Genomic DNA, 14,135 nt, shown 5'->3' on the forward strand with positions numbered 1-14,135 from the left:
ATTAAAGTATGATCTAAAATGTCATGTTGATTCGATTTTTAGTTTGAATTTTAAAAGAAACAATATTGAGAAATCCTCCTATTGTATGACTCGTTGAAAAATTGATGCCTAAATTAGAAGTAAAACAACCCATAAATGCACTATGATCTAAATTGATGTCTTTAATTTGGGGGTTCCAACCTCAGATACAAAATTTTGAAAATATTGCCTCCAACAAATAGAATCACCTTGAGGCATATTAGGAAGATGAGTGCTAGGAACTTGCAATAGGAAAGTTGTTGGCAATAATAGTAGGAACTTGCAATTGACCGACCATTGGAGAGAAAATCAGCAATAGCAGACAAGTAAATTAGTAGCACTCGCAACAAGTTCATTATGCCATCTGTTTGTTCAAAAGTTTGATCTCCTTGCCATTACCAATCTGCCAAATAAACGTCATCTTTAATAATCCCAAAGAAATTTTTAATGTTAGGCCATATCTAGTATCTACTACTAGCAAGAAAGACACTAAACTACTCATGCTATCATTGTGACAATAGAAAAACACAAGACAATTGCAACACACCATCAAGCATATGAATAAAACGCAAATCAGCCAACTAGCACCAGTACTTCCTCCCAAAGCCATCACACCAGTTCCAAAGCTAAACATGCAAATTTCAACCACCAAGATTTAAACTAAAACCATAACTTTCTCCATGTTTTCATAGATTAAGGGCTCCCACTTTGACAACACTGCGATAAAACACTCCAACACCAACATGTCCACCACTTGAGAACTTAGCACTACTGTCAAAACTAAAGAATAATCCAACAATGAGAGATAACATGACTTTTACGTAGTTACTATTCAAGACTTATTTGAAAATCTTAAAAGTACTAAGAGCATTTCCAATAAAGGTATCTAAGAGAGTTTCATAGACTAATGATACGATACCTTAATTTTTTTATCATTGGAGTTCCATGACATGGCACATAGGGTATCAAAATTGATGATACTGATACCTTAAATAAGGTACTGTATCATCAATTTAATGTTATTATTATTTTTATTTTTGGTATATAAATCCAATTTAATAGCTTCCATATATGTCAAAACATTACAGTTTGTCATTAATGTATGATACTCAAAAAGTGGTATCACCGTTGAAGTAAAATATGTATGAGTTGCATAAATATTACATGACATTGTAGGGACCACTTGTTATTAATGTATGATACACAAAGTGATATCACCATTGGAGATGCTTTGATGATTATATAGTACAGTTGTAAATTTTGCATAAAAGTTGAATATGTCAAGTATTTTGGGCCAAAATTTTATGTTATTTAGGTCATCTATTTTGAGATGGAGAAAGTATTTAAAAAGAATTTTGCATTAAATATGTTTTTAGTCCTTATAGTTTTTCAGAATTTTCATTTTAGTCTCTGAAGATTTTTTTCACACTTTTTAGTCCCTGAAGTTCTTTCCGTCATTGTTTTTAGTCTCTACTTTTCATTCAACTCGTGTATACTTTCACATTTTTGAATGATTTTTTGTATTCATGTTTACAATATTACAAGAACATCTCCGATAAAAATTTAGAATTTTTTAACAAAAAAATCATATTTATGAATTTTTATGTGCAAAAAACTAAAAAAAAAATCATATTTAATTAAACTTTTGTTAAAAAAATTTAAAATTTTGTAACAGAGATTCATATAATGTACTAAACATGGCCGTAGAAAAAAAATGAAATTTTAAAATGGTATGAACGAGTTGAATGAAAAGTAATTGACGGAAAAAACCTCAGGGACTACAAAGTGTGGAAAAAAAAAATCCATGGACTAAAATGAAAATTCTGGGAAATTATAGGAACCAAAAATATATTTACCCCAAATTTTTTTATATCACCAGCCTAAGAGTGTGTGAATCTTCTCTTGGCAAAATGTTGCTAATATTTTCTTTTATCTTCGTAGTCAAGTTCGTTTATAATCTGGCGTAACGGCCTCCCCCCTTTAGCAAAAAAATGTTCTTTTCTAAAATGAATAGTTAACTCATTATTATTTATACAAATTACATGCGTTATACCATTTTAACTTCGTAAAAAGTTTAAAAGTAAATTTAAAAATGTTTATATATTATTTCCAATTAAAAGATCAATTGCATAAAAATTAACTTATATTCATAACGTCAAATTAAATTATATTCATAATGGTGACTTTATTAGTTAGTTGACCCCAAATATTATTCGTAATTGTTGAGTTCAATTGATATATTTGTTCAATGTACCAAAAAAAAAATGTACCAAAAAAAAGATATATTTGTTCATTATTTAATTGGTTTTTTTTTTTTAAGAAATTATTTAATTGGTTTTATTAAATTCATTGTTTGTTAATTGTTATAAAACCTTTCACCGTTTGTTATATTTTCTTATTTAATTTAATTATTGTTCGGTTATTATTGATATTTATGTTCTCTTAATTAAAAGAATATAAGAAAAATATCATAAGTTTTGTAACTAAATTAAGTCTATTATTATATATATATTTGAAGTGTTCGAACCGGTCCTTGCATATTTCATGTAATGTCTCTGTCAACTGAAATAAATTAACCAGATCATATATTTAAATTTATTTACATAGAATAAGAGACTATATCATGTTTGTTACAATGGGAAAAATCAACTCCAGGCTGAGTACATACCAATACCAATGTAGATGCTACTTTCATTATTGGTTCAGGACGACCTCGGTGGACGGTGGGCATGTGTTTTCGTGATAGTAGTCGTCAATTCATGTCTGGTATAAAACAATGGCAACAATATGTGATTTCAACTTTAAAGAGAGAGATTAGCATGAAAAAAACTATATATAAAAGATTGGATCGAGTTCATTTTGAAAGTGATTCGAAGTTGTCGGTTGATGCTATTCACATAAAGTGTAGAGCTGATTTGGGGTTTATTTCAATATTCATTATATTGTTATTTTAATGTCATCTTTTCTAAACTTGAATGTTAAGTTTGTTAGGAGACAAGTGAATTCAGTTGCTCTAACTTTTACTAAGGCGAACAATTCTTATGCTAATTTTCATATATTTGATATTATTAATTTATGTATTGAACATTTAATAGTTAATGAGATGTGTTAAATTTGTTCGATTAAAAAAAAGAAAGTAAGTGAAGTATTTTTAGAGATGTCACATCGACACAATTATCGTTTACGAAAAATTAAAATTTGAAATAGATGCATAAACAAGTTGATCTGAAATGAAGTATATTTAATTGAGTTTTAAAATGAATTTACTGAGTTGTTTAATAAGTTTAATGGGTGTACAGTGTCATCCTGATCAATTAATAATTACTCTCTTCTCGTCATTTTTAAAATTTATTGAATAATTAATATATTTGATCTATAATATTTATCACCTAACTCATTTGTCACATCGTTAAAAATATGTCAAATTATAGTTTTGAATACAAAAATCGGATGATGAAAAAGATAAAATTGAATTATTTTAAAATGAAAATTAAATTTTTAGTTAAAAGAAAAAATAAAAACTAATTTCATGAATAATTTTGACGTACTAAATTCATGAATAATTGAAAACAGAAAAATCAAAACAATAATTAATTAATCGGAGAACCTAGTTCACCTAATTCTCATTTTCCTTCTTTTCTAATATCAACCAAAAAAATGCAGCCTGAAAATTTTCTCAGGGTGGGTCCCATTAATCAGTACCACTGTCGTTAGTCGTTACACAACGCTGTCGTTTTCAATTCTACTCAACTAGACAAAGGTCGGCCATAGCATTGCTTCCGATGTGGCACATCCTAATCTTCACATCAAGGACCCACTTAAATCTGACGTGGCATAAAGACCCCACCAACCACTGCCTCTGGAACTCAAATTACCCCAAAACTTATCCTATAATTTTTTCACATCCGCCACGTCACCCTGATTCTCCTACTATTTATAGAACAACTCCATCATTTTATCTGTGTTGTTTCTGGCATTTCTTACTACCACACCTGTTTCAGATATTTTTTCTCTCTCTAAAACCGTTTTCTCTCTCTAAAACCCTTCACAACGCAATCTTCATCTCGTTTCAATTCTCGTTTCAATTTGTGATTTCTCGATAACGATTCAACGCATTTGATTCCGATTTTGAAACCAAAGCTAAGGTTACGGATTTGACTGATTATCTTCCGATTAGATTTTTGGATAATTGTTTTGATTTGATTTGATTTGACATGGCGAATCGTAGAGAACGAGATTTGATTCATAGAGACGGTGTAGATCCATTGGACGGTGAGGATTTCAATTTTGACGATTCTTCGTCTGTTGAATCGTACGCTGGTAGTGGTAGTGGTGGTGGTTCCGTTGCGAGTAGTTCTTCGCCGGGAGATGATGACGGCGGTGGTTTGAGGAGTGAGGTTGGACTGACGGAGCGGTTGACAGATATTATCGTCGATGAAAGCGATGGCGATCTGTTGATTCAGCAAACTAATTGCGAAGAGAGGTTGTTGCAGTGGCTGCAAGCTCTTGATATGCAAGTTATTGGAGCGTGTCGTGCTGATGAGAGGTTGAAACCGTTGTTGAAGATGAATACTGTTTCTGGCGTTTCTGAAGATCCTTTGTTGACTCAATTAATTCAGGTTAGCTTCATCTTGAGGCTTTGGTTTGATGAATTCTTCGGTGTGATGGTTGTGATAAAGTGTGTTCGTGTTCTGTGCAGCATTTTGAGCCATCGGAGGTTGGTATGTTAGCTAGATGCTTCTGCTTGCCTCTTGTTACCATCCGCGTTGGGAAGATCAGCAAGGAAGGAACTCGCTTATGTCCTACTGCTAATAGGTAATAATGTCATTTGAAAACTGTGTCGATATTCACAAAATGCTTTTCCCTTTGAAGGGGACAAATCTTTTGATTCAACTATAAAATTTTACTAATATTATGGCCATTGTTTAGAAAATTATTTATATCATGCATTCTATAGGATAAAACATCGGTTACTAGTTACTATTAGCATAATGAAATATTGACATTAGTATATTCATTGTATGCTTGATTAATTCTTATATCATTAAAGGCAATTTAAAAAATTTACCATCTCACATGCCTTAATATAAATGTAAATAAATATAGTTAGTAACTGATATGCGAGATGGTAATGAGCGGAAATTGTGAGGGGTGTCTACTGGTTGGTCAAACCTTCAGCCAAATAGGTAGTGGTGACCCTTTTATGGCACGCCACACGACAGATGCTAGCTCTATTCTTTGTAGGAAACCAAGTATAGGACTAAAGCATCCTATCTATGGTAGTAGCTGTTGCCGCAAGTTATAACAGGATATCAATCCTTTTTGGTATCTTTTGTTGTGGAAAAGCAAAGAGGGGTGACTTTTGGAAGAAGACGTTGTCTGATGATGATCTTGAGGTTGGGAGGGAAGTCAGGGAGAGAACCAAGGCTTATGGATAGCCCGGGAATACTCCTTCCCCAGACTTCCCCTCTGCTACTTAGTAAAAACCTCTGCTAGTGAGGAGAGAACTATACACTTAATTTTTCTCAAATACAGTCAGTTTTTTTTTACTATGTATTTCCTGCTAGATTAAGACAACACATGGGATGGGGTGAGCTTAGAGTAGAATAAGACTCCATCTTTTACTCTCAACTCATACATGTAGTTTATTGACTACGCCCCTTGAGAGTGTGAGTGTATGTATACTATAATTCGAATACATTCTCCTTCATAAGTTTCCTATATGTGCTTCTGCATTTCTTTTGTGGATTGTTGAAACATCAGAATTTTGCGGCAATTTTTTCCGTTTTCCCACTATTATTCCTTGGCAACCCTTTTTCTGAGCTAAGGTATGATCTGTTCATATGAAAGAACAAAGTTCACTGAAATAAGTCCATCGATGTTCAGATTATATATAATTCCTCAGCCACCTGCACTCAGGGCCAAGCAATGGGCCAGTGCTGGGGTTCAGTTGTGGACCGTCTGGTTCTGTGAGAGAAAAATAGTCAGAAGTAGGCCTAGATTTGGGCAAACTGCAATCCTTATTTTGTAGATCTAGAGTTTTATAACAACTAGGTTTAATGAGCTTATTTACACTAAATCCATCGGCTGCAGCCATTAATTAATATACTTCTACATTTTTATCTGCAATTTTTTTTTTTATGGATTCCTTTTAAGTTTTAGAAGTTAAGATTCAATGATGTTTTCCTTGTAGACTATTCCTTAACACTGAATTTAATCGACATGCGCATACTTTTATTTATGGCTATCTGGCTAATTCATAACTCTACTTGATTTATCTACTTGTTATTGCCAATGTCTTGTGCATTTTGTTTTGCTACGTTTCTGTTTTGAAGATTGAAGTAGCATTTATCTGTCTGCTATATGCCAACTAAGATATCTATTATGTTGCAACTTAGCTTTCCATTTCTTCCTACTGACTGTCTGCAGCACAATGTGAAAATCCTTTTGTGGTTGGATGCTTTTTTATTTTTCTTTACTCATTGTGATATAATCTTATTGAAATATGTAGTTTTTTTTTTCCTTAAAATAATCCTTAGCTGGAGTCTGTAGTTTAGTTCATTGATGGTAATATGTTCTTTCTTCCAAGTAAAAATGTCTTTTGACTTGTAGGTAACGGGACGTATTCTATTATGATCTCTGAAATAAGAGGAAGTAAAGGTAGTTTCATGAACCTATATTATATACATTGCTACTGTTCGGAATTTTAGATCACTTCACTATAGGTTTGACACTTTGTATGGGGTGAAATAACTAATTGACTAGGTTAGTAGTTTATATGCAAATTAGTGTTATGTCATGTATTTGAATATTTGTATATACTGTGATTTTTTGTGTACTCAATATTCCATGTATTCTGTGCCCTTCCTGTGTATATGATATTCCATGTTATACTTAAATTGAGATGCTGAACATGTTATTTTGGTGAACTCCTTTCCTCCCTAAATTTTGCATCAATATGATTGCTTAAACAAAGATTGTCTGTATTATCCAGATTTGATATGGATTTTGTTTGGTGTTTGATTCTATTTTTTTAATGTTCTAAACTAAATTTGAAAAAATATTTAGTAGAAAGTGGTTAGGATTATGTCTTCTATGAGGGTTCAATTTGTCGGTCAGAAAGGTTGACCAGTTTCTTTTAATGTGACTGTATTTCTATCTTAAACTAAAATTTACCTTCTGGTCACTGACTATGATTTTTCAGTCGGAAGCAAATGGCTTTGTGCCCTAAACTTTTGTGTTTAGTATTTTATTACAAATTAGAAATGCCTGCGCCTTAAAGATACAATGATTTTCAACTTATAGGAACTTCATACCTTGTTTGGAGCATTCTTATTGGAAGGAAAATAGTGTTGGCAAATTAATTTTAACAAATTCATTTGGTTAATATACCTGATTTAGCTTACATATCAGAAAACACTTTTGTTGAGAGGAAATATTATTGCTACATTTTTATTTTAGTTTTTATTTTAGTTTTTATTTGTGACTTAAAACTTACATGGTTAATTAGATGTTTTTTAATAAAAAAATTTGCGGGCTAAGGTTTTGGACTTTGAAGGCTCTGCATCACAATTTTGTTGCCTAATTTTACTTTTTTTTTTCCTTGTTAGTTATCTTCTTAATTATTGTATATATATAACATCTCGACTTTTCTTGTTCACAGGGGTAACTTGACACTTGTTCTACTTCCAAGTTCTGATCTTCGTCTCTCATTCATTGGGGATGATGGTAAGACAGAGAGATTATTCACTCTTTCTAGCACATCCCAATGCTCTTCTGTCGTGGTTCAGGGAATCCCAACTGACAGCTCTGGCCGATCCTTCCATGTTACTACTCCTGATGACAGAACTTTTTTCTTCTGGTGCTCTGAAAAGTCTAAGCTGCTAGGAGTTGAATTACTTGCAAAGGTAATCTTTGGTATTCTCAGCTTTTAATTAGTGCATGCTATTAGATACAAAATTAGTTTGCATTCTTCCCATTTTCTCATTATTTTTTATAATGTTTCGATTCCAATAACTCAGATGGAGGATTTACTAAAGAGGAAACCATCAATTGCTGAACTGAGTGGCATTAGCAAGTCGCGGCTTGATTGTTTTGCTACTCAACTTCGTGCTTTTCTTGTGGGGTCCACGGGGGGAGGTCTTCATGACAGTTCAGCTTGTGCTTCAATGTCTGCAAATTCCACGGCATTCGGTGATGTTCCAATTGAAAACTCACACTCCTCATCATCAAAATTTCCTCGATCTCGACATATTGTACAGACAACAAAGGGAGATTCAATGCTTTACCAGAGCATTCTTAGTCCAAGGTCAAGTTCTTTTAAAGAGGTTCCCCCAAGAAACCTGTCTTCCCATAGGATTGCTGCTAGGGAGAAGATTAAGCGCCGTGGTGACAACCAGCAGCAAGCAGCTGACAACTTGGATTTATCATCAACTTCTGATCATGGCAAAGCTTCAGACGTAACAAAAACTCTTCCTTTCTCTCCAAATTTTATGGGATCAGCAGGGATGTTTAATGTTCCGTCAAGCCTTGGACCAGGCGGGGAAGTCACCCCTGTGGTGTCTCCTCTTTTTTCTCCCTACTATTGTTGGTGTCCACCTGGGATTTCTTCTACCTTTCCATCCATTGCAGCACTACCACAATCTCCTGTGTCATTTGCTGGATCACAGCCACTTGCCTCGGGTGCCTCTCTACTACCCAACACTCTTGCAGCTAGCCTGTTCCAACCAATACAGCCTCTCAATCTTGGTTCCTCAATGGACTTTCCTCCATTTTTCCCTGAACCATTAGTCAGAATGTCGTTACCAACTTCTCAACAGATTCCCACTTTCACACCCCTAATGTGTGATCCAATTGTTCATGTCCCAATAATTGATGTCTGTTCTTCGGGGCAGGGCTATCTTGTGAGTGCTGGACCTGCAATGTCAACTAGTATTCCACCGCTGCATCCAAATCTTGTGAACCCACTGATCTCTGAATCCGATGCAGTGGTGAAAGGTGCAAGGGAAACTCTAAGGTTGCTGATTGGTGGCTCAAGCCAGGGTAACCAACAGGTTATGATCGACCCTTTCCCAGCAATTTTAACCAATCTGAATGAAAACCAAAACAATGTCCTTGTTGCTGGCAGCCGCGGTCTTTACACTGGAACCAGAGATATAAATGTTATTGCAAACAGCATTGCTGCAATGGGATTAGTATCATTATCTGGAGCATCCAATGGAGACAATGAAAGTGATTCCGAGGTATGTGGCAACTATGGTATTTTGGAAGCAATAAAGAAATCCAATGACGCAGGTGGTGCCTTTTCGGATGAGGGCGGACCCTCTTTAGATTCTAAGTAGTTATAGCCCGGAATGCAATTGTGTTTTTCCATTTGTTGATCTTTCTCTCGTGTCCAGAAAATGTAGATATGTGCTGTAGCCCTTTTAAATGGAATTAGTGTAAGTATCACGATTCCTGATGCAAAATTTGCCTTTATTCATCCTAAATTCATTAGAAATCCTTTTTAGTCAAGTTTAATTGAGGACTTGCTTAAAATTGCAAAGAGTAGTTGCTTTGATCAGCTAATGGAATTTTAGTGCGACTTTCATGATTCTTGAGCTGTGATGCCTTTATTTATCTTTAGTTGCGGCTTTACCACTTGATATTTGAGAATTAATAACTTGCTCAAGTTCAAAATTAGACTAAAATCATGAAGTTGCTTTCTAACTAACTGTCTGTCTATCCCTTGCACCATAGTCAACTAGGGGGATAATAATAATGAACAATGAGGCTAGATTGAGATAAAGATACTCTAGCAAGGTTATGAGCGATTCTATTTGCTTGCCTCCGAGTAAAAACTATGTTGTAACTAGCATTTGTGTTAAGTAGGGACCTACAAGATGATAACAAAGTTCCTAACTCATTCTCTTACATATAATTATTAAGCAAAGCGTGCACCACTTGTTGACAATTGCTTTCGAATATTACCCTATCATAACCATTTGATATGGCTAGAGAGAGAGCTTGCTTCAAGGTTGTAGCTTCGCATTCAACTCCGGTAACTTCAAAAAGGAAATGTCATAGTATATTTGACAAAATGGTTGCCTTACTAGTTACTAGCACTCTCATATTCTTTTTTTTTTTCCCAAAGATAAAGAGGGCTTGCACCAAAAAAATAAGATTAAAGTGCAATAAACACATCCCATGTCCATTAAACTCCTATGATTAACCAAAGCATCTACACAAAAAATTCATTAAAAAAAAACTTAGGTTGAGAAATTAAATTGTCTGAATCTTTTTCCGCTTTCAGTGTTAGGTCTACACAAATCATGCTCAAATTTTGACCCGGCATAAATCATTTCGACTCGGTTTGCTTTGGTTAAAGGATCCATAACCATATACTGAGGATATTTTCTCATCCCCCTCCCACCGTCCCTCCTTTTTTCACGCGAAAAATTTCTGGAAACGTTTATCAAATTTTTTTAGTGTAATTTCAACTAAAATTTACACGAAAAAAATTTTGGGAAACGTTTTCAGAAATTTTTTGAGTAAGAAAAGAAATGAGAATATTCCTATATTGAGATTGATAAGCCCAAAATCAGTGTAGGCCTAAGAGTGACAAGATCCCACATCCGACATTAATGAGCCACGGCTCGGGAAACCACCCATTAACTTGGGAGTGGTAAATCCGACATTAATGAGCCACGGCTCGGGAAACCACCCATTAACTCGGGAGTGGTAAGTAAAACAAAAAATTGCCCTTACCCGAGATCGTGAGAGGGAAGAGTAAAACGGTTAAATGTCTTCTTTTAGTTTCTTTGACTTATTTATATTTTAAAAATAATTGTTAAAAATATTAGGGTGGGAATTTAATTCCACAACTTCTTATTTTTTCAATTCGAATATCTAAGCTTGTCACCCCTAAATGATGGTTGATGAACCTAATCATATTTCTACTGCAATACTACATTTTTCTCTCATATGCATTCATCTCACAAAAACTATTGTCCATTTGATCAATCGAATTATCATCTAAAAAAGAAGTATTATAAGAGATATTTTACAATAAACGAATCTTAAAAGCTAACTATAATTTGTGTGATTGTGTTTGTTCTTTATATTCAAAAAAGACAAACAATAATAGAGAATAAGAAAAAAAAAATCTTAGCCAAATTTATTAATGTAATTATTATATATGAGATGGACTTTTCTCAAATACAAAATAACTTTTAAACATTAGAATAAGGAGGAGGACGACAACATGGACCCCTTTTACAAACAAGTTTTAAACAACCTGGCACTTGTTTAATTTCGCAACAAGGGGGTACTGTAGCTTTGACATTGCCAACTATAGTACCTGCTGAAATAAGAACAAGTAACATTACAAACTTAAATAACATCTTCAATTGAGTTTTCATTAAAAAGCAAAGTTGATATTTTGCAATGAGTAATGTGTTAGAACAAGGAGTACATATTTATATGCAATGAAAGAATCCTCTAAAATATTATCCTCTTTCCGATCTTTTTGTTAAAATAATAATTTATTTTTTAGATTCATGAAATAATTGATGATCAAAAGCATTAGAATATTTTTTTTTACCAAAAACATTAGGACATTAATGATGGTCAAACTTCGACTTTTTTTTTATCATATGGAATATTTTTTTATATGTTGACTGAATTTTAATACATCATTTATTTTATAACTATTTTAATACATCATTAATCATTTTGATAACTATTTTAATACTTCATTGGTCCTAAAATATAAATATAAATAAATTCAAATTGCCCTATTAAAGGACTCAGTTGCAAACATGGTATAAATGTCTACTCATCCTTATTGATCCTATGAGAAAGCCACCCACATGTAGGGGTGTTTAAATTCAAATTGATTTCATTTAAATTAAAATACCTCCGTCCGCTACTTAAATAACGGACACCCCCAAAAATATCATACCTTTATAATGTTCGTTACTTAACTAGCAACCGACATTTTTCCTAAAAATTCTCATCTTTATAGTGTCTGTTACTTTAGTAACAAAAGAATAAAATAGAAAACACATAGGACGCACGAATAATCAATAGGTGGTAAAATGAAATCTCATTTTACATTCCATATGTGTACTAATGGGCTTAAGGTCCTGTCTTAATCGAAGTGCCTCGTTATAGTATTTGTGACCTTCTTGTATGTCCCTACATTGACAATAACAATACATTATAAGTTTTCACTCCCCTCTCACCCGATGAGTCTTTTATCCTTCTGAAATAATGACATTTTTGTCTATACAAATATTGTTTAGAACATAATTTTTAAAATTTTCTTAGTTTTAAATATTATTTCCAACTATAAAAAAAATTCAAAATCTTTGTTCCGAACTTTATTCGTATAGGCAAAAATGTTATTTCGAAAGGAAAGATAAGAGAATGATAAGAGAAGAAAAAACTTTATAGTCAAGCTTGTGACTAGCAATAGTATTTGGCCATATAAAATAGAATGATCGTCTTATTATTTTTTTTGTCCGTTGTTTTTAAAAACAACATAAATTACACTTTCAGATAAAGAAAAAACACAGTTTTGTTTGGATATATTACTTGGAAGAAGAAAATAAACAAAAATCGTCCACACGAATGCATATTTTGAAAAATAAATAAAAGCAGCTCCCTTATTCTTTACACACTTTTTTACGTCGTAGGCCTTTGCCGTGTAAAAAGTTTTTTAATTCGTCAACAATAAATTGATCTAAATGATAACTGTAGTTCAAGTTCAAAATAAGACTGATAATCATGAAGTTGTTGCGAACTAAGTGTCTACCTTTCAGCAGGCATAACTAAATAATCATGAGTGTTCATTTTAGGTTGTTTTGGAAACCTTAACATGAATTTCACACTCATAGCAAAGATGAAAATGGACAAACTGCTGAAATATTTCGTGATGTTTTGAAAACTTTAACATATGAATTATACATTTGCATCAAACATATAAATCAATGATATTTTATAAATAAAATTTCTCCAATTAATCTTGTGCACTATAAAAAAGAAAAATGTTTTAAAAATAATATGGAAGATTTTTAGCCCATAAACATAATTTTGGCACATTTTTCTACTTTTATTTGTTAATACAAGTATGAAGTTCATATGATGTTTTATGCCTGTAAATTATCTATATTTTATGTTATTCGATAATGGACTCATGTGTTCTTGGATCAAACAACATTCAAGACAAAAAAATTGGTTTAAAGTCAAAAGTGACACAAGGAATATTCTTCATCTATCATAAAAGAAAATTGAGAATGAGAAAATATATTCCTGAAGCAAAATAAAAAAACTCGTGAGAATGAGAAAATATGTTACGGAGTTCGTTTGGTTTAAATTAACATATCAATGATTAAATCGTTAACAATGTAAATTCAGATACATGAGTATTTCAATTACTTTTATTTTGTCATATTATTTGTAGGCTTGAGTGTTCATTTTATGCTATTAATTTGGATGTAGTGAGGTTGTCCATGAATTCATCATTTTTCGTTTTTAGCGATGTTAATCAATTTTTGAATGTATCTAATATACTTTATCAATTTAAATGAATGAGTATCTTGTTTTGATAAAAAAAAAATTGTTAAAAATATTAGGGTGGAAAATTAAATCTACGACTTCTTTTTTTTCAATTCGAATATCTAAGTTTGTCACCCCTAAATGATGTTGATGAATATAATCATATTTCTACTGCATTACTACATTTTTCTCTCATATGCATTCATCTCACAAAAAATATTGTCCATTTGATCAATCGAATTATCATCTAAAAGAGAAGTATTATAAGAGATATTTTACAATAAACGAATCTCAAAAGCTAACTATAATTTGTGTGATTGTGTTTGTTCTTTATACGCGCACACAAATTCAAAAAAGACAAACAATAATAGAGAATAAGAAAAAAAAATCTTAGCCAAATTTATTAATGTAATTATTATATATGAGATGGACTTTTCTCAAATACAAAATAACTTTTAAACATTAGAATAAGGAGGAGGACGACAACATGGACCCCTTTTACAAACAAGTTTTAAACAACCTGGCACTTGTTTAATTTCGCAACAAGGGGGTACTGTAGCTTTGACATTGCCAACTAT

General features: G+C 32.5%; 1 protein-coding gene across 1 annotated transcript; it reads left to right on the forward strand.

Annotated features, from left to right (window-relative positions):
- Positions 1-3,979: 3,979 nt before the first annotated feature.
- On the forward strand, positions 3,980-9,610 carry LOC123920968. The gene is made up of 4 exons (XM_045973334.1): positions 3,980-4,637; positions 4,718-4,833; positions 7,682-7,925; positions 8,040-9,610. The coding sequence occupies exons 1-4, from the start codon at positions 4,233-4,235 to the stop codon at positions 9,357-9,359; spliced, it is 2,085 nt and encodes a 694-aa protein (XP_045829290.1). The 5' UTR covers positions 3,980-4,232; the 3' UTR covers positions 9,360-9,610.
- Positions 9,611-14,135: the final 4,525 nt, after the last annotated feature.

The sequence above is a fragment of the Trifolium pratense genome, linkage group LG4 (assembly GCF_020283565.1).
Source record: "Trifolium pratense cultivar HEN17-A07 linkage group LG4, ARS_RC_1.1, whole genome shotgun sequence".
NCBI lineage: Eukaryota > Viridiplantae > Streptophyta > Magnoliopsida > Fabales > Fabaceae > Trifolium > Trifolium pratense.